The sequence below is a fragment of the Serinus canaria genome, chromosome 24, assembly GCF_022539315.1.
Source record: "Serinus canaria isolate serCan28SL12 chromosome 24, serCan2020, whole genome shotgun sequence".
Taxonomy (NCBI): domain Eukaryota; kingdom Metazoa; phylum Chordata; class Aves; order Passeriformes; family Fringillidae; genus Serinus; species Serinus canaria.
Genome location: NC_066337.1, coordinates 5,805,344 through 5,822,744, shown reverse-complemented (window position 1 = coordinate 5,822,744; position 17,401 = coordinate 5,805,344). Strand labels below are relative to the sequence as shown.

The 17,401-nt window shown below is 49.2% G+C and overlaps 2 protein-coding genes across 5 annotated transcripts in view; both read right to left on the bottom strand.

Moving 5' to 3' along the window:
• The window catches only part of SIK2 (salt inducible kinase 2), a 32,900-nt gene extending 29,569 nt beyond the window's left edge, over positions 1-3,331 (bottom strand). The window contains exon 1 of one of the 2 annotated variants that reach the window (XM_050983640.1): positions 3,156-3,331. In XM_050983640.1, the coding sequence (XP_050839597.1) occupies positions 3,156-3,305 (150 nt within the window). In that variant the 5' untranslated portion in view covers positions 3,306-3,331. Of the gene's footprint in view, positions 1-939; positions 2,446-3,155 lie in introns of those variants that run through there. The other variant, XM_050983641.1, reaches the window with a different exon arrangement.
• Positions 3,332-6,914: 3,583 nt separating this feature from the next.
• Positions 6,915-15,684, bottom strand: LAYN (layilin). 3 transcript variants are annotated; one of them, XM_050983648.1, is made up of 8 exons: positions 15,597-15,684; positions 14,947-14,970; positions 12,165-12,461; positions 11,362-11,520; positions 10,310-10,348; positions 9,900-9,983; positions 9,246-9,348; positions 6,915-8,038 (listed from the first exon to the last, which is right to left on the bottom strand). In XM_050983648.1, exons 1-8 carry the CDS (start codon positions 15,661-15,663, stop codon positions 7,699-7,701), a joined length of 1,113 nt encoding a protein of 370 aa, XP_050839605.1. In that variant the 5' UTR covers positions 15,664-15,684; the 3' UTR covers positions 6,915-7,698. The 3 variants fall into 3 exon arrangements, with proteins under 3 accessions (XP_050839605.1, XP_050839606.1, XP_050839604.1); XM_050983649.1 differs by lacking the exon at positions 14,947-14,970; XM_050983647.1 differs by lacking the exon at positions 15,597-15,684 and having other exon boundaries at positions 14,947-15,545.
• Positions 15,685-17,401: the final 1,717 nt, after the last annotated feature.

Sequence of the window (17,401 nt, the reverse complement as noted above, 5' to 3'; positions counted from 1 at the left end):
CAAACCTTTTCCCTATTCCCTACATTCCAAACCTTTTCTCTCTTCTGTACATTCCAAACCTTCTCCCTATTCCCTACACTCCAAACCTTTGCCCTACTCCATCCCCACCCTATTTCACTGGGAGCACATCTCCCCATCTTCTCCCCATTTCCCACTGTCCTTCCTGTTCCCTGCTCTCCTCCTCCCCAGGAAAAGCCTCTGCTCCTTTCCACCCTCATGAGCAGGAGCTGCCCTGGGATCACAGGATTTCTGGGAATGGCACCAAACACCCAAAAAGGCCAAGCAAAGGTCGGGTCCAGCCCCCCCGGGGTGGGCTGGCACTCAAAAGGGTCAGGCAGCACCTCCAGTCCTAATTTCTTTAATTATTAACTTATTCCTGATATCTTTAATTAATTTATTTATTCCTGATATCTTTATCACTCAATATCTTTATTAATCCCCCCTGGGTGGACTGGCACTAAAAAGGGTCAGGCAGCACCTCTAGTCCTAATTTCTTTATTTAATTAATTTATTCCTAATATCTATACCAATGTCTTTATTAATCCCCCCTGGGTGGACTGGCACTAAAAAGGCTCAGGCACCTCTATTCCCACATATCTTTCTTTAATATATATATTCCTAATATCTTTATCACCTAATATGTTTATTAATCCCTCCCTGAGAGGACTGGCAGTAAAAAGGGTCAGGAAGCACCTCTATTCCTAACATCTTTAATGAATTTATTTATTCCTGATATCTTTATCACTGATTATCTTTATTAACTTCCCCCATTTTTGCCAACTGTCACACTTCTGGATGGTTGTTTAGAACTTGCATTCATTCAAGTTCTGATTTCTGATTTTGTCTGCACACACCCTGTGCTGTTCTCCTGCTTCATGTTTGCTTCCATTTCACTTCCACCCCTGCTCACAATTTATGGCAACAATTCTATTTCCTCACCTGCAGCCCTTCCATAGAAAGGATGGATTGTGCACAATCCTTAAGTGCTGCACCCGAGGTAATAAGAGCCCATCTTTTTTAATTTGGCTAGGCAGAGTTGTGTTAAATTAAAAAAGCAAATATTTCAAAGGTCAAAATCATCTAGAACACAATTTCACAATGCCAACAACAAACAGGTTCTGAATCTAAAATTCAGACTTCAGCGTTCAAATCAGGAGGTTCAGGAGAAACTTTGCCAGGGACTCCTTTTAAAACAGGATTTTGGAGCAGATCTCAGCAGCATCACAGCATCCTCCTGCAGCACAGCCCTTCCAGGACCCAAAACCTGAATATTCTTCCAGTGGAACTTAAGGAACAGTTCAGAAAAAGCCTGAAATAGGAAAACCCTTCAGGCTGGGGTCCTTAACGAGCAGGATTTCCACTCTGTGTGCTCTGGGACCCAACAATCAGGTGAGCTGCTCCAGACTGGAAGTGCTTATTCCAAAGAGTCTTTGGCTGGAATTAATTTCCTCTGACATCACCAGAAGTGATCTGAACAGGGTTCCCCTTCCTCAAAGATTGTGTAAATACTTCCAGCAACCAAGTCAGCAGTTCAGCTCCAGAAAAACACTCTTGCATCTCTCACTGCAGAAGTCAGAGCTGACTCAAAAAAATCGAAGACCTTGACAAAAAATCCTCCAGCACAGGTGAAATTGCTGTAAAAATCCCACGAAGATAAAAAGGCTGCAGGCTGGACAGAAAAGCTGGTTAAAAAAAAACCAAGATAATAGAACTCAGCAGTTCCTCAGGACTCAGGTGAAAGAATCATCCAGGAATTGGGGATCTTTCAAGCTCTGCGTTTTCTGTAACCTTTGTTATTCCCAACAATGCTCAACAAACAGCCTTTCTAGAACGACCATAAAACCGAAGATAAAGTTCTCATCTCCATCCCAAAGCCTGCCAAAGGAACGAGGGCTGAAGAGCAACGACAAGCGAGCATCTTGAGTGGAGCATTTGCAATTCTGGCACATGGCACCAAACTTGGAGAGGGAGCGCCGGCACCGCTCGGCTCCCTGCAGGAGCAAGGAAGGGCTCGGAAAGCGCCGAGCTGATGATGAACTTGGGAAAGGAGGCAAGAGGAAAACTTCCTTCAGTCCCTGCGATGCAGAGCTCATCAATCACAGCGTGGCCAGAGCCCTGCCAGCACCAGGGCACTGTGCTGTGCCCAGCTGAGCTCCAGGGTTCAGGAGTGCTCCCGTTCCTTCAGGGATAATTTTCCCCACAAGCTCAGGGTGATGAAGACCTGCAGCCCTTCCAGCCCGTGCTCGGGACCGTGTTTCGATGACTTTGGTCAGGCACAGAGCAGCGCAGGATCCTCTTCTTCAGCCAACAATGAAACCGACCAGAAGAGAGCCTCACAAAAAGCTCACCTCTAGGTGTAGCAACTAAAACTACCTAAAACAACGCAGAAGAGGAAGCTGATCCTCCAGAGCCATTACCCTCATCAAATACCTCCTTTTTTTTTTCTTCCTTTCCTTTTTTTTTTTTTTTTTAAAGTGAACACGACTGCATTTTTACCCAGGCAGACTGACAATCATTTTTGTTTTAGGTAAAGCAGCAGGTACTAACAATAATCACCGGGTAATACACGGGGGCGGTGAAACAAAGGGGCTAAAAATGGTTGGATTTGGTGAAGTTGGAGGATGCCGTGCTGAAGAATTCAGCGCACACACACACACACACGAGTTCCTCTGCTGAAACAGATAACCCGGCATTGCCCGGGTCAGGAAACCCCAAAATATCCGGGGCACGACGTTGGGCACAGCACAAGGTCTGACCCTTCCCGGGGAGCAGAAAGTGCTGCTCCAGCAGCAGCGGAGCATCCTTGGGGTGCCACCCTGCCACCGATGCCACCAGCCTGGGGCTGCCACCCCGCCAGCGATGCCACCATCCCGGGGGTGACACGCCGGGGGCGGCATCTTTGGGGTGACATCCAGGGGAGGGGGGTGACATCCTGCGGGTGACATCCCCGGGCATCCCCCCGCGGCCTCGGAGGCGTTCTCCTGCCCTTCCCCGGAGAATGAGAGCGGGAGAACCCCCCCCCCCCCACCCCGGCGGCCGGGGCTCCGCGTCCCCGCGGGAGGTGCCGGAAGGGACAAAAGCGGCAGCCCCGGCCTCGGCGGCCCCGGCCCCGCGCAGCCCCCGCGGCCCCGCCGCGCCCCCCGCGCCGTGCCCACCTCGCTGCGGGTGATGCGGTGCCGCGCCAGCTTCACCACCGCGAAGTTGCCCTTGCCCAGCGTGCCCTCGATGTCGTAGAAGCCGACGCGGACGGGCCCGAGCCCGCGGGGCAGCAGCGCCGGGGGCCGCCGGGGCTCGGCCATCACCATGCTGGGCTCGGGGGGCGGCGGCGGCGGCTCCGGCTCCGGCTCCGCGCGGCGCCCCCGGGGCCGCGCCGCCCCCTCCGCCACCGAGCCACCGGCGTCACCGCGCGCGTCACCGCGGGCGGGGCCTCGCCATGGCAACCGCGCTGGCACGGCCCGCCCCGGCACGGCGCCGGCACCGGGACACCACCGGGCACCGGGCATCGGGCACCGGGACACCGGGACACCGGGCACCGGGACAAAGCGCGGGGACAGGGACAGGGCCACCGGCACCGGGACACCGAGACACCGCGCGGGGACAGGGACAGGGACAGTGCCACCGGGACACTGCACAGGGACAGGGACAGAGACAGGGACAGTGCCACCGGGACACCGCGGGACACTGCACAGGGACATGGACAGTGCCACCGGCACTGTGCCACCGGGACACAGCGCGGGGACAGTGCCAGGGCCACCGGCACCGGGACACCTGCGCTGGGACAGTGCCACCACCCCCGGTGGGGACACCCTCGCGGGGACAGTGCCGGTGCCACCGGTTCCGGGGGACACCCGCAGGACCCACGCTGTGACCCCGCCAGTGCCATCAGCCCCGGGGGACACCCGCGGCACCCGCGCTGTGTCCCCAGGGCTCGGAAGCCACCCGAGCGACCCCTCCGCGCTGGCATGTCCCAGCCCCGCGCCCTCGCCGAGGGAAGGTGCCCTGGGGCCGGTGGCACCGCAGCGTGCCCGGGTGCCTCGGGTGTCTCCAACCCCTGGGCAGTGCTGTCACCCTCCATGGGAACTCCTGACCCGTTTTGGGGTGGAACTTGGGGCTTTTTTAAAATTTCTGGCCGTTGCTCCTCATCCTGTCACACGGAGCAGAGCCTGTCCCCATGGTCTGACACCCCTTGGAGAGGTTGGTACACCTTGGTGACATCCTCAGCCTCCTGTGAGCTGAACACGCCCGGCTCGTTTTTGGATTGAGAGAACAACCTCAGGCTCTCTGCTGCTTCCTGAGGAGGGGACGTGGAGAGGGGGTGCTGAGCCCTGCTGCTGTGGCAGGACAGGTGGGGATGGCTCAAAGCTGTGCCAGGAGAGGTCCAGGCTGGAGGTGATGGAGCTTTCTGTACCAGGAGAGTGCTCAGAGCTTCCCTGGGAGCTGGTCAGGGGCCCCAGCCTGGCAGTGTCCGAGGGGTGTTTGAATAAAGCCCTTGAATGACTTTTGTCATGTCCTGAAGTGGCCAGGCAGATGCACAGGGTGACTTTTGCAGGTCCTCTCTCAGGGAATTATTCTTCTGTTTTATTTCCTGCACATTTGGAAAGGCAGATCTGGAAGCTCTGTTGGTCCCTTTGACCTGGAATGGTCTGAGGACCATCAGAGCTCAGAATGTGTGAAGGAACGTAAGGCCCTTTCTGCTGAATTTCCTTTTCAGTGCTGAGTCCACTGATTCTGCTTCAGGTGTGCACTTACATTTTAAAACTCCACAATCTTGGCTCTCTGAGCCTTGCCTGTCTCTCCCTCTCCCCTGCTCCATCCCAGGCTGGAGGGCTGGTGCCTTGCCGACATTTGGGAACCAGGAATCACCCCTGGAATCTCTTAGCCCATCCCAAAGCTGATGGCACAGCACGCGCCTGTTGAATCACCCACGGAGCTTGGTGAACACACAGAGAGTGGACACAGAAAAAAGAAAAAGAAAGAAAAAAGGAAAAGAGTGGAAGAATGCAGGGAACAAAGTTGTGTCGTTCTTTCCCTTTTTAGGCAGGTTTTACACATAAATCTGCCTCATCCCTGTGAAAAGTGACTTTTGTTCCGTGTCAAGCAGCGATGACTGTTCTGCAGAGGGAACTGAAGGTCTCTGTGCAGAAATTAATGCTTGTCCTTCACTGCTGATGAGATTCCTCCAAGGAGTGACAATTGGGGATGACGCTGCTGGCTCGGGCTGCCATGGAGAATCAGGGAGCTGCTGCTGCTCTATTTATCCCCTGCAGAAGTTCTGGCAGTGAGTAACTGATGGCTGGGGTTAGTCAGACATCCACCCTTTCAGTGATTGATGGGTACGTGAGAGAGCCTTCCAGAACCCTCTCTGAATAGCAAATGGTGTCATCCCGAGCTGCCACTTGCCAAATTTCACTCCTCTTTCACCTTTTCTTCTCATCCAAACTCGGCGTGTCAAAAGTTACTTTTTTCCTGCAGAACGTTACCTAATGCTCCTTCTCAGTCACGTCACCCGAAATGAAGTTTTTTAGCCTGCAAACATTTATTTGCTTCCTGCCCGCTTTCAAGCCTCATCCTGGTGAGGGTGAATGATTGATTGATTAAACCAGATTAATGAAAATGAATGATTAAGCCAGATTTTGATGCTTGGAAGAGAAAACTTCTGCAGAAACCCCACCACAAAGCCGGAAAGTTCAGGTCACAAAAACAGGGCTTAAAAACGCAGCGAGAGGAACTTCACCCACCAAAAACCATCCTCGGCAGGCTCCGCTGATGGTTTTTGCTCTGCTCCGAGGGAAGGGATTCAATCCCCTCCCAAAGCGGATTTTCCGAGCGGATTTTCCAGGACCCGAGCGTGGAGCGCACATGCCCTCGTGTGGTCGCTGCTCCCGCGCATCCTCCCGCGGCTGGGATGCCCCAAAGGAGGGGTCAAACCGAGGGATTTATAAAATTTCCTTGCTTTAATAAGGCCCAGCACACTCAGGTCACTGCCCGAGCCCCGGGGCGGCTCAAGAGGTCGGGTCACGCACTTGGCCGCCAAAATTTGGCTTTACACAGCTGAATTCCTGCATCTGACAAGCTCTCCCCCTCCTTTTCCTGGTTTTCAGTGCCTAAAAGATGCTTGATAGCTGCCCAACAGAAAAAAATAAGGGGGCCAAGAATAGAAGATAAAAAGTGGTGGGACTTTTGCTTGATTTGCATTAATTACTGCATTAGAAACTCCAGATCCTCTGAGTGCCCTGCCCTGCCCACTCTCCTGTAACAGGATTTTGCTTTTCAGGAGAAGCTGTTGCCCACTCGATGCTGCTTCGAAAACAATTAGAAGATTATTTATTTGTTAAAGGCATTTCTCCTTTCAGGGCTTTTTTTGCCCCCTGTCCTGGTGGAGGAACAGCCACTGTGACACTGCAGCCACAGCACCTGGGACATTTAGGAAGTGAGAAGCAGCTGTGATAACTGAAATATTTCAGTGTTTGCAGCAGCCAGCAACAGCTCCGAGATCTAAAAGCTTCTTCCTGCCTACTTTGGCAGAAGAGATTCACGGCTGTGCCTGCACTCAGTTCTCTTGTTGTTTCAGCCACATTTAAAACAACTTTTTGCCAAACCTTTGTTTCCTCCCAGCTCATGTATTTTTTAATTTCCATTTTCCTATTTCCTTATTGACACGGAGAACATTGACCTTGCAATGGAGAACAGCAAACTTTCAGGCAACCCAAACACATTCCAGGTGCTTCTCTGCTTTGTCCTGCAGCAGTGCTGCTCTCCTGGAGCCAGAATATCACCTGCAGAACAGAAGGTGTGAAATATTTGTGCTCCTGCCTGGCACTCCTTGGTTGCTTGGTCCTTCCCCTTCCACTTCTTGGTCTCTGCCCCTTCCCGCAGAACGAGGGAGGGAATTGGAGGAGTAGAAATGAGCAGACTCATGGGCTGGGATAAATTTAATAGGCACAGTGAAAGACACACACACAAGCCAAGCAAACCAAGGGATTCCTCCCCCCTGCCCCGTTCAGCACCCCCAGGGAAGCAGAGCTCCCTCACTCAGTACAGGGAGCTCTGAGCACCTTTGAGGAGGAGGTCTGTGAATAAATAAGGATTTTGGATTGTCCTTCAGTACAAAAAGGAATGGAGGGTGCCAACGAGCCATTCCTGGGGCTTGGTGCAAAGCAAAACCTGTGCATTCCTTTCAGGCTGGATCCTTAAAAACCCCAATTCTTGCAGAAAATAGAAGAATAAGGGCACAATGCAAAACCAGGACAAACACCACTGTCACCATGGTATCTTATGAAAAATCCTTGCACCAGGATTTCTTCTCCTGAGAAGCTGGGAAGCTTCAGCTTCTCCCTGTTTTGCTACTTTGGGATGGGATTTGGAGAATTGTGAAATTGTTTTCAATTGATGCCCAATCCCAGGCAGCTGTGTCAGACTGAGTCTGTCACGGGTTTTTATTATTCCTTCCTTTCTGGCCTTCTGATGTCTCCTTTCTCTTTCTTTAGTATAGTTTTATTATATAATATATTTAAATATAATATCATAAAATAAGAGATCAGCCTTCTGAGAACAGAGTCAGATTCTCACCTCTCACCAGGTCCTGGGGACCCTCACAACACCACACACCCCACTATTGAACAGTGCACAGAGAGGGCAAGAAAACTCGTGTTGACACCCCAAATCCAAATTCCAGGGGGATTTTTTGGGTCCATCCCCTCAATATCCATAAATCTCATTGTCCACCCAGCTGGACTCCTTGCTCCTGCCCACACGGTCCCCGCAGAGCTCGTAGATGTCGTTGGTGACAAAGCCACTCTCTGTGCTGGCCAGTGTCACCCAGCCCCGGCTGGAGGGGTCCTGGGGGTCCCTGCAGGGGCTCTGCAGCCCCCCGTGGGCACGGAAGGAGGAATTCTTGGTGCCAGGCCTGGCCCCAGCCAGGTCAGCTTCGGATTGCTTGTGGATCTCCCTGGAGATGTCCAGCCTGGGGCTGTCCCTGCCGGGCTGGGGCAGCCAGGTCCTGTCACCCTTGGGGGCCACATCCAGCAGCTGCTGTCTCCTTGGGAGGGCAGGGAAAAAAGGGAAAAGCCATGAAACAGCACAGAGGAAAACACAAACCAACAGCAGAACTGTGACAGTGATTTGGTGCTGGGTTTGAGCCAAGCTGGGCTCAGGACATTCCTTATTCCAGGCTGCTCTCCTGGGCAATCCCAGGGCAGGGCCTGCTGAGGGACACATCCAGCAGCTCCTTAGGAGGGCAGGGAAAAGGGAAAAGCCCCGAAAAAGAGAGGAAAACACAAAGCAAGAGCAGAACTGTGAGAGTGATTTGGGGCTGGGCCTGGAGCCAAGCTGGGCTCAGGACACTCCTTATTCCAGCCATTCCAGGCCGCACTCTGGGAAATCCCAGGCCAGGGCCTGCTGAGGGACACATCCAGCAGCTCCTGTCTCCTTAGGAGGGCAGGGAAAAGGGAAAAGCCCCAAAATAGAGGAAAACACAAACCAGCAGCAGAGCTCTGACAGAGATTTGGTGCTGGGCCTGGAGCCAAGCTGGGCTCAGGACATTCCTTATTCCATTCCAGGCTGCTCTCCTGGGCAATCCCAGGCCAGGGCCTGGTGAGGGACACATCCAGCAGCTCCTTAGGAGGGCAGGGAAAAGGGAAAAGCCCGAAAAAGAGAGGAAAACACAAAGCAAGAGCAGAGCTCTGACAGAGATTTGGTGCTGGGCTTGAGCCAAGCTGGGCTCAGGACATTCCTCACTCAGGGCAGGACCTGCTGAGCTCTGGGGCTGGGGCAGCAAAACCCCTCCTGACCCTGCCCAGACCCCAGCCAGAATTCCTGCCCTGCTGCTGTGCACACAGGGAAGGCGAGGAGAGGACACTGCCAAACATTCTCCGCTCCAGCTTGTTGCACTTTGGTTTCCATCGCTGCTTTTTTGCTTTTGAGGGAAACTCCTGATAGTTCAAAGCTTGAATAAGGAAAGTAGAAGGGTTAACACATCTAAATGGAAATCTTGGGGATATTTTTTCCTGCCTGCTATGCCTGTGAATGCAGGAAATGAAAATAATGTGATTTACTTAGAATTTTACTTCCCAATTGACTCAGCCTGGAGCATCCCCAGCCCTTTCCCAGCTGGGATTTCTCTGGCTGCAGCCACTCCCGTGCAGAGCTCTGTGCAGGATGTGCAGTGAGCTGTGGGCAGGACAAGGTGGCACTGCAGACTCAGAGCACAAAGTGCCACCCACCCACCCACCCACCCACCCACTCACCTCTTCATGAGCAGCCAAAAGCAGGAGGTGCCCGTGATGGCCAGCAGGAGCAGCAGCACGGGAATGATGGAAAGGAGGATGAAGGCAAGGCCCTGGACAGGTTCTGGGGGGAAAAATGAAACAGGGTCAGGAGAAAAAACTGCAAGTTCTTCATGGTTAACCACAGGTGTACAAACAAAACACTCACAAGAAAGATAATAATTAAATTCACAGTAATAATAGAATATTCATATAGTATAATATTCAATATATAATATTCATTATATAACACTCAAATAAATATAATAATAAAATTCACAGTAATAATATAATATTCATATGGTATAATATTAATATGTTAAAATATTCAATATATAATATTTATTATATTATTGTGAGTGTTATATAGTAATATAATTCACAATAATAATATAATATTAATTATAAAACATTCACAATAAATATAATAATATAATTCACACTCAATAACTAATAAAAGTGGCTTTTTCACACCCAAAATCATTGGCACAGCTTTGGATTTTGGACATTTGTACCTCCAGAGCGACCTCCTCATTCTGTCCTAGGCAATACTAAAGGAAGTTTTTTTTTCCCTATATTCAGCCTTCCAGATGTTGAGCCAATCCCTTGCAATGAGGTTTTGAGAGCAGAATTTACCTGTGGCTCTCCCAGCTGTTCCATTGGTGCCTTTCCTCCAGCGCTCCTCTGGGAATTTTGGCTTCCAGGGCTCTGTTGCCACAGCTGGAAAGAAGCAGCTTCATTAATACTGCAGGTTTATTTTTGTAAATAATCAAAAAGTGAGGCTGAGAGGAGGCTGAAGAGGCCGAGAGCTGCACTGGGATTCTTGCACTGCAATCCCTGCAGGATTTTCCCTGCAGGATGGGGCAAGGAGCAGCCCAGGGGAATTCAAACTGCAGGGGAGCTTCTCTTTGGGTGGCCCTGACAAGGGATGGCAGAGTATCTCCACTGCAAGCCAGCAGTGGAAATCATTTTAAAAAATAATTAAAATATTTATTTAAATAATTAAAAACATTGTAATAATTAAAAAAAAAAAAAGTCCAACTGACCTCTTTGGGAATTGTCAATTGGAGCTCTTGTTGGCTTCTCTGGAAGAAAAGAGAGAGGCAGGATTTGCCCCTGAGTGAAATGCAGCATTTCCCACCTGAGCACTGCTCTTCTGTGTCCTCCCCAACCTGAGACCCCAAACCCCTCCTGAAAACCCCCAGGGAATTGATGCAAACCAGGAGCAGCCACAGACACTGGGATGGTTTTCCTCATTTCTGCATGAATTAAAAACTGAGGGAGGGTTTCCTGTCCCTGTTGGGTTGGGTGTGATACACACAACTTGAGCAGTATCTAAGGAGAAGAAGTTTTTATTCTGTGTGTTCTCCAGCTTCTCTGCTCTTAACAGAGCCTGATCCCAAATCATTAACCGCACCACAATAACTCATTAAATTCACTGGTGCAAAGCAATTCATGTCGATATAATTGGTGAGTTTTACAGAAAATTCTGTAAGGTTACAGAGCTTATTTTGTAAATTCTGGAGAATTTACAGAAGTTTCTGTTTTATTTTGTAAATTCTGCAGAATTTACAGAAATTTCTGTTTTATTTTGTAAATTCTGCAGAATTTACAGAAATTTCTGTTTTATTTTGTAAATTCTGCAGAATTTACAGAAATTTCTGTTTTGTTTTGTAAATTCTGCAGAATTTACAGAAATTCTGTTTTGTTTTGTAATTCTGCAGAATTTACAGAAATTTCTGTTTTATTTTGTAAATTCTGCAGAATTTACAGAAATTTCTGTTTTGTTTTGTAAATTCTGCAGAAATGTCTGTGAGTTTTACAGGAATTTAAGAAGGCACATATACACATTTATTATGCACGTAGCCCAGCTTCCAAACATTTTCATGTCTCTTTTCTCACCTGTTCCCAGCCTTGCCTCCTTCCTTGCTATGGACACACTCAAAAATCACCAATTGTCATTGACTCCTCATTTGTTATTGATTCTGTTCACCAGCTTTTCCTGCAGGTTGGCTCTCGAGCCCCTCCGAGTTTCCCAATCAGCCCCCCCACTCCTCACTGCTCCTGCCGGGGCTGCAGCCCCCCAGAGCCTCCTCACCCAGGGGATATTTGCAGATGAAGTTGTTCTTCATGGTGCACCTGTCATCGTTCCACTGGAACATGTAGGGGCCCCCCAGGCCAGGGGGGGCTGAGGGTTGGTGGTAGAGCACCACGCACACCTCGGCCCCGCACGATGGCTCGTCCGCGTACCAGTTCCCGGGCAAAGACACAGAAACACCTCAGGGGCACCTGCCGGCAGCTTGGGGGGAGGAAAGGCAGAGGTGGAGGGGTTGTGGCACGCCCTGCGCCTCCACTGGGGAAACGGGAGTGATCAAATGCAGTTTTTGTTCTTTTAATTCAGATTTTTCACACTCCACACCAATTCAACGTATCAGCAAGCAAAGGGTTGACTCCTCATGGTTCCCCTTCCCTCTGAAGGGAAATTTCCCTCCACTGAAAATGGAAAATGGGAATGATCAAATGCAGTTATTCCTTATTTTAATTCAGATTTTTCACACTCCACACCAAGTTTGACAAATATCAGTGAGCAAAGGGCTGAGCTCCTCACGGTTCCTCTTCCCTCCTCCCTGCCCCAGTCAGCACTGCCAAAAGGTCTCAGATAGTGCAAATAACAGTTTTATAATTATTTTTAAACAAATTTATTGCTTAAATGTAGTGGCAATGAACACGGAGACCATGGAATAAACCAGAAATGAGGATTCAGTTCTGGTCTGGTACAACTTCAAGGGACCTGCAGTGCAGGAATGGAATAAAATATTTCATTTTTTGGGATGGCAGGGATAAACTCCACGGGATCCTGGATTCCTGCCAGTCCCACAGTGCCACTCCCGGGTACCCACCTGAACTTGGACAGGCTCCCATCCGACCAGGAGTAGAAGCTGTGACACTCTGTGCTGTTGTCCCCCTCCTCCTTGCTCCTCCTGAGCCCAATCCAGAAGTCTCCGTCGGAGGCGGGGAGGCTCCTGATCAGGGATTCAATCAGCCTCTGCTCCGCCGGGCTCTCGATGCTGGCCAGGTGTGCCCCAGCAGCCCGGCAGGCCAGGTGAGCCTCCTGGTAGCTGCTCCTGCGCGAGGCGTCGTGGAAATGAACGATTCTGTAGCAGGGTTTCTGCGTCCCACGCCTGCAAACCGTCTGCCCTGCAGGGAGCGAGAGAGAATTGTCACCCACATGTTCTATGAAAAACCCTTTCCTTAGGATTTTTCCCCTCCTGAGAAGCTGAGAGGCCTCAGGAACAAACTGTGAACAATTCTTATCTGCTGCTGTGGGATGCAACAGGGGGAATCTGTGATTGGCCTCATCTGGATGTTTCCAATGAAGGGACAATCACAGATCACCTGTCCAGACTGTCTCGGTCAGAGACAAGACTTTGTTGTTCATTCCTTTTCTATTCTTAGCTTAGCCTTCTGGTGAAATCCTCTCCTCTATTCTTTTAGTATAGTTTTAATATATTATCTATCATAAAATAATAAATCAAGCTTCTGGTACATGGAGTCAACTTTCTCGTCTCTTCCCTCATCCTGGGACCCTTGTGGACAATACCACAGAGAATTGTCTCAGCAGCGGTGAAAAACAGCACCAAAATTCAGGAGAAACCTCAGTTTGAGTGAGTTTGTGCTGTTTGTAAGGAAAGCACAGCGCAGGTAAAAGCCTCCAAACGGCACCTCCAGATTTTTATTAGTGAATCTCAAAGTTTAGGTGGGTGTTCCCCTGTCCTGCTGTTCCAGCTCCTTCCTGATTTTTCTGGGATTTGCAGATCCTGGGGGTTCCTCCCAAGGAAACGCTGTGCCAGAGCAAGCTGGCACCTGCAGCCTCTTGAAAAGCAAAGTTCCTTCACAAGGGTTCAAAGAGGATTTTAAAAACAATGATTATTTTTAAGGCATTTAATGGCCAAAATTTGAGATTTCCTTGTACAAGCAGAGATAGCAAGAATTTCTCTTTTCTGCAATACGTAACTATATGCAATAACAGATAAAGTATCTATATGTCATATAAATATAATACGGATATAATATGTATGATATCTAGATGCAATATAGAGATGCAATATAGATATATATCTAAATGCAACATAGAGATGCAAAATAGATACATATTATATCTATATGCAATATAGATGTATAGATATAATATAGAGATACAATATAGATATAGTATCTATATGCAATATAGAGATGAAATATAGATATATATTACATCTATATGCAATATAGAGATGCAATATTGATTGAATATAGAGATACAATATAGATATATAGAGATACACTATAAATGTAATATAGAGATATAATTAAGATATAATATAGATATGCAATATAGATGTAATATAGAGATGCAATATAGATATATATTATTTATATATGCAATATAGATATAATATAGATATATAGATATGCAATATAAATATAATATAGAGATACAATATAGATATATAGATATGCAATATAGATGTAATATAGAGATGCAATATGGATATACAGAGATGCAATATAGATATATAGATATGCAATATAGATACAATATAGAGATGCAATATAGATATATATTATATCTATATACAATATAGATATAACATAGACATGCAATATAGATATATATTATTTCTATATGCAATATAGATATATAGATATAATATAGAGATACAATACAGATATATAGATATACAATATAGATAAAATATAGAGATGCAATATAGATATAATATAGAGATATAATATAGATATATAGAGATGCAAAATAGATATAATATATCTATATGCAGTAGTTCAATGGATGTTGCAGTGCCATCGAATCCCAGAATATTTTGGGTTGGAAAGGACCTCAAAACCATCCCATGGGGACACCTCCCACCATGCCAGGCTGCTCCAGCCTGGCCTTGGGCACTGCCAGGGCTGGGACATCCCCAGCTCCCCTGGCCCAGCAGGGCCTCACCGCCCTCACAGGGCACAATTTCTGATTTACATCCAGCCTCAAATCTTCCCTTTCTGCACTGAGGATCACAAGATGAGTTCCCACAGCCCAACTTCCAGCTCTGCAACGCTTCTCCCTGCCCAGGGAGTAAACAATGTCTGTTTTCAGGCTCTCACAAGCCAAGGGCTGTCTCATGCAGAAGCAGCAGAGCTGATTTTGGTTCTGAGGGAAGATCAAAGTGAAAAGACACATCATCCAAAACCATGCACCCGGCTGCTTTTTGCAGCAGAGCAGTCCCAATGTTTAGACTGTGGGAACAAACAGTTTTGTTTTGCTCAGTAAATATTTCTTTGCAGGCACAATCTGCTAACCTACTTGTTTTTACAGAAGGAAAACATTCAGCAACACTTGATGTGCTTGGAGGAAATGGATAACACAAGGACAGGTCATGATAAACCCTGCCATGGGATCATTGCTGGCTTTGCTTTGTCCTTTTATGTTGCTCACTGGAGGAGTGGCAGTTCAAACACCTTTCAGACTGGAATTTTTCAGCAGTTAAATTGCCAGAAATGGAGTTTGCTAATATTTTGCACAGGGATTACAACAGGAGCAGGATTTTTACTAAGACAGCACTATTAAAAAAAAAACATTTCTAGCACAGCCTGTGTTTCTCTTGGCAATTTGACACTCTGAGAAAAAGGCAAAGCCCCTTACCTCTTCTGAGGGAAAGGTCCACTGCTGCTGGGAGAGGCAAAAGGAAACACAGACAGCAGAGTGTCATTAAACACCTGCAGCTCTCTGGAAACAGCGTCACAAAAACTGCACTCAGCTCTCCTCTGACACACAAACACATCTTTCCTCTTAAAAAAAAAATAAGAGGAAGAAAGCCTGTGCCTTATCAGCCAGGCTCGCCACTGCTTTCAGCAGAGGAAATAACTTGGAGCTGATTCCTGGCTGGATTTCCCGGCTCGGTTTAGGACCGGAATGTGCGAGGCTGAAAGGATTCCTTGTGTTCCTTCCCCTTTATCTCCTCACTCGGGATCTGCCCGCTGCCTCCAGAGAGCTCCCCAGGCCAGGGCGGGGGAGAAATTCAGCCGGAAAAGTTGGAGAAGACCTCCAGAGCGACCAAACCCAACCTCCCCCTGCACCACCGCGACGCGACAGTATCCCTGCCCATGTCGCGACAGCGGCCCGCGCATCGCGACCCTCCCAGCCACAGAGGCGGCGGTGGCGGGGCCGGGGGGATCTTTTCGGGTTAGAGAGGATCCCCGCACAGTCTCGCGGCGATGCCCAGCCATGTCCAGCCATGCCCAGCCATGCCCGGCGATGCCCAGCCATGCCCAGCCATGCCCGGTCCCTCTTACCGCTGAGCAGCCGCGCCCCCGCCGCGCAGCCCAGCGCGGCCGCGCACAGCGCCGCTGCCGCCAGCATCGCTCCGCCGGGGACGGGACAGCCACAGCTCCTCCTTCCTTCCTCCCTCCCTCCCTTCCCTCCTCTTCCTCCTGCTGGGCTCAGCCCCGGCCCCGCGGAGCCGGCGGTGCCCCGGCTCTGAGCGCTCCCCTCCGCCCGCCGCCCCCCGAGCCCCGCATGGCTCTGCCCGCGTCCCCCGGCCCCGCTTTATGTCCCCAAAGCTCCCCCCGCCCACCAGGAGCCACCCACGGGCGGGTCCAGCCCCGCGCTGGCCATTTCGGATTGCGGTTTATTTTAATTTTTTTTTTTTTGGAAGGTTTTTCCTTCTCTTTCCCAGCTGTAGGCTTGCTGCAGAGAAGCGGGATGAGCTTCATGGTTTCCTGTCGCTCCAGCCAACAATTTTATCCATCCCAATCCCACTTTTCTAAATCTAAATGTTCAGATTTTTTTTTTCTTTTGGAAAGGTTTTTCCTTCTCTTTCCCAGCTGTGGATTTGCTGCGGAGAAGCGGGAGGAGCTTCATTGGTTTTCTGTCTTTATCCATCCCAATCCCACTTTTCTAAATCTATTTCCAAATCTAACTATTCCAAATCTAACTATAGAATCTGTGTTCTATATTCTAGAATCGAACTATTCCAAATATTCTGGCTGCTCTGAGTGGGGAGGGATCAATTCAAAGATCACTTTTAGTGCAAAATCCCTGGATTGGCCCCAAAATCTCGGCGTTTTTAGCCCCGGGAAGGGAAAGCACAGCACGGGAATTGCGATTCCTGCACGGATTCCTGGGAAGCTGCTCCGCACCTGATCCCTGCAGCCCGGGCTCTCCATCCAGCCCTGTCCGTGGCTCAGGCTGTCACGGATTTTAATTGCAAAATTGCTCCACGGATTGCTGAGACTCAGCCACGCCTTGCTTTGGTTAAGCAGAGCCTGAGAAAGGCTTTGCCAAATCTCGGACCAAAAAGGAACCAAGCAGTGAAACAAGCGGCAAATTCCTTGGCAAACCAACCTGGGGTGGTCCGTGCAGGAGGAAGAAAAGGAAAAGCTGCGATTTTGAACCATAAACCTGGTCAGCCTGTGGAACCAGAGGTGCCATTGACCTCTGAGCCCGGCAAAGGGAAGCCAGCTGTGCCAGAGATGGCTCACCCACCTCTGCCCTTCACCTGCCGTGCCCACCACAACGCCCAAGAGAGCAAAATAAAACAGGAGAAGCTCTGGAATGCACCAACCAATGGTAAATGTGAAAAAATGCAAGAGATGATGAAGTTTTCCCAGGTGGTGGCAAAGCAGCAGAGTGAATCTGCTCAGGCACAGGAAAAGCAGGACTGAGACTTTAAAATTGATGGTTTTATAGGAGATTGAAAAGTTTGAGCTGCTCTTGGGAGGTCAGGGGGAGAAGCTGGTCCTGAGATTGGTATTTTTAAAGGGGGAAAAAGCCTTTAAAATGCCATGGAAACAGCTCACTCCAGGCCAGCAGGAGCCAGGAATTCCAGAGGGAAGCGTTGGAGAGCTGCTGGCTCTGAGGGTGTGTCACACCTGGGAAACAGGAGCAGCCTCTGAGGTTTCCTGGCTTTTCCAGACAAATAAAAACACTTCCCCAACCACTCTGGCCCTGCCTTTCTGAACCCCAGGCAGAATTAAAGCAAAATTAAAAAATGCTGGAGCTTCCATTTCCTTCTCTTGGCCACTATTGAGAAATGGATGGGAAACAGACAGAAAATAAAGGAGAAGAGAGAAAAACAGCAGCAGCCTTTTAATTTCTA

Excerpts from the sequence above, each read along its gene's own strand:
- LAYN (XM_050983647.1), bottom strand. The coding sequence starts at position 15,085 with ATGTGTTTGTGTGTCAGAGGAGAGCTGAGTGCAGTTTTTGTGACGCTG. Across the intron at positions 12,462-14,946 it reads GGACCTTTCCCTCAGAAGAG|GGCAGACGGTTTGCAGGCGT; the intron begins GTAAGGGGCTTT and ends CGCTCCCTGCAG. Across the intron at positions 8,039-9,245 it reads TTTTGGCTGCTCATGAAGAG|GAGACAGCAGCTGCTGGATG; the intron begins GTGAGTGGGTGG and ends TGCCCTCCCAAG.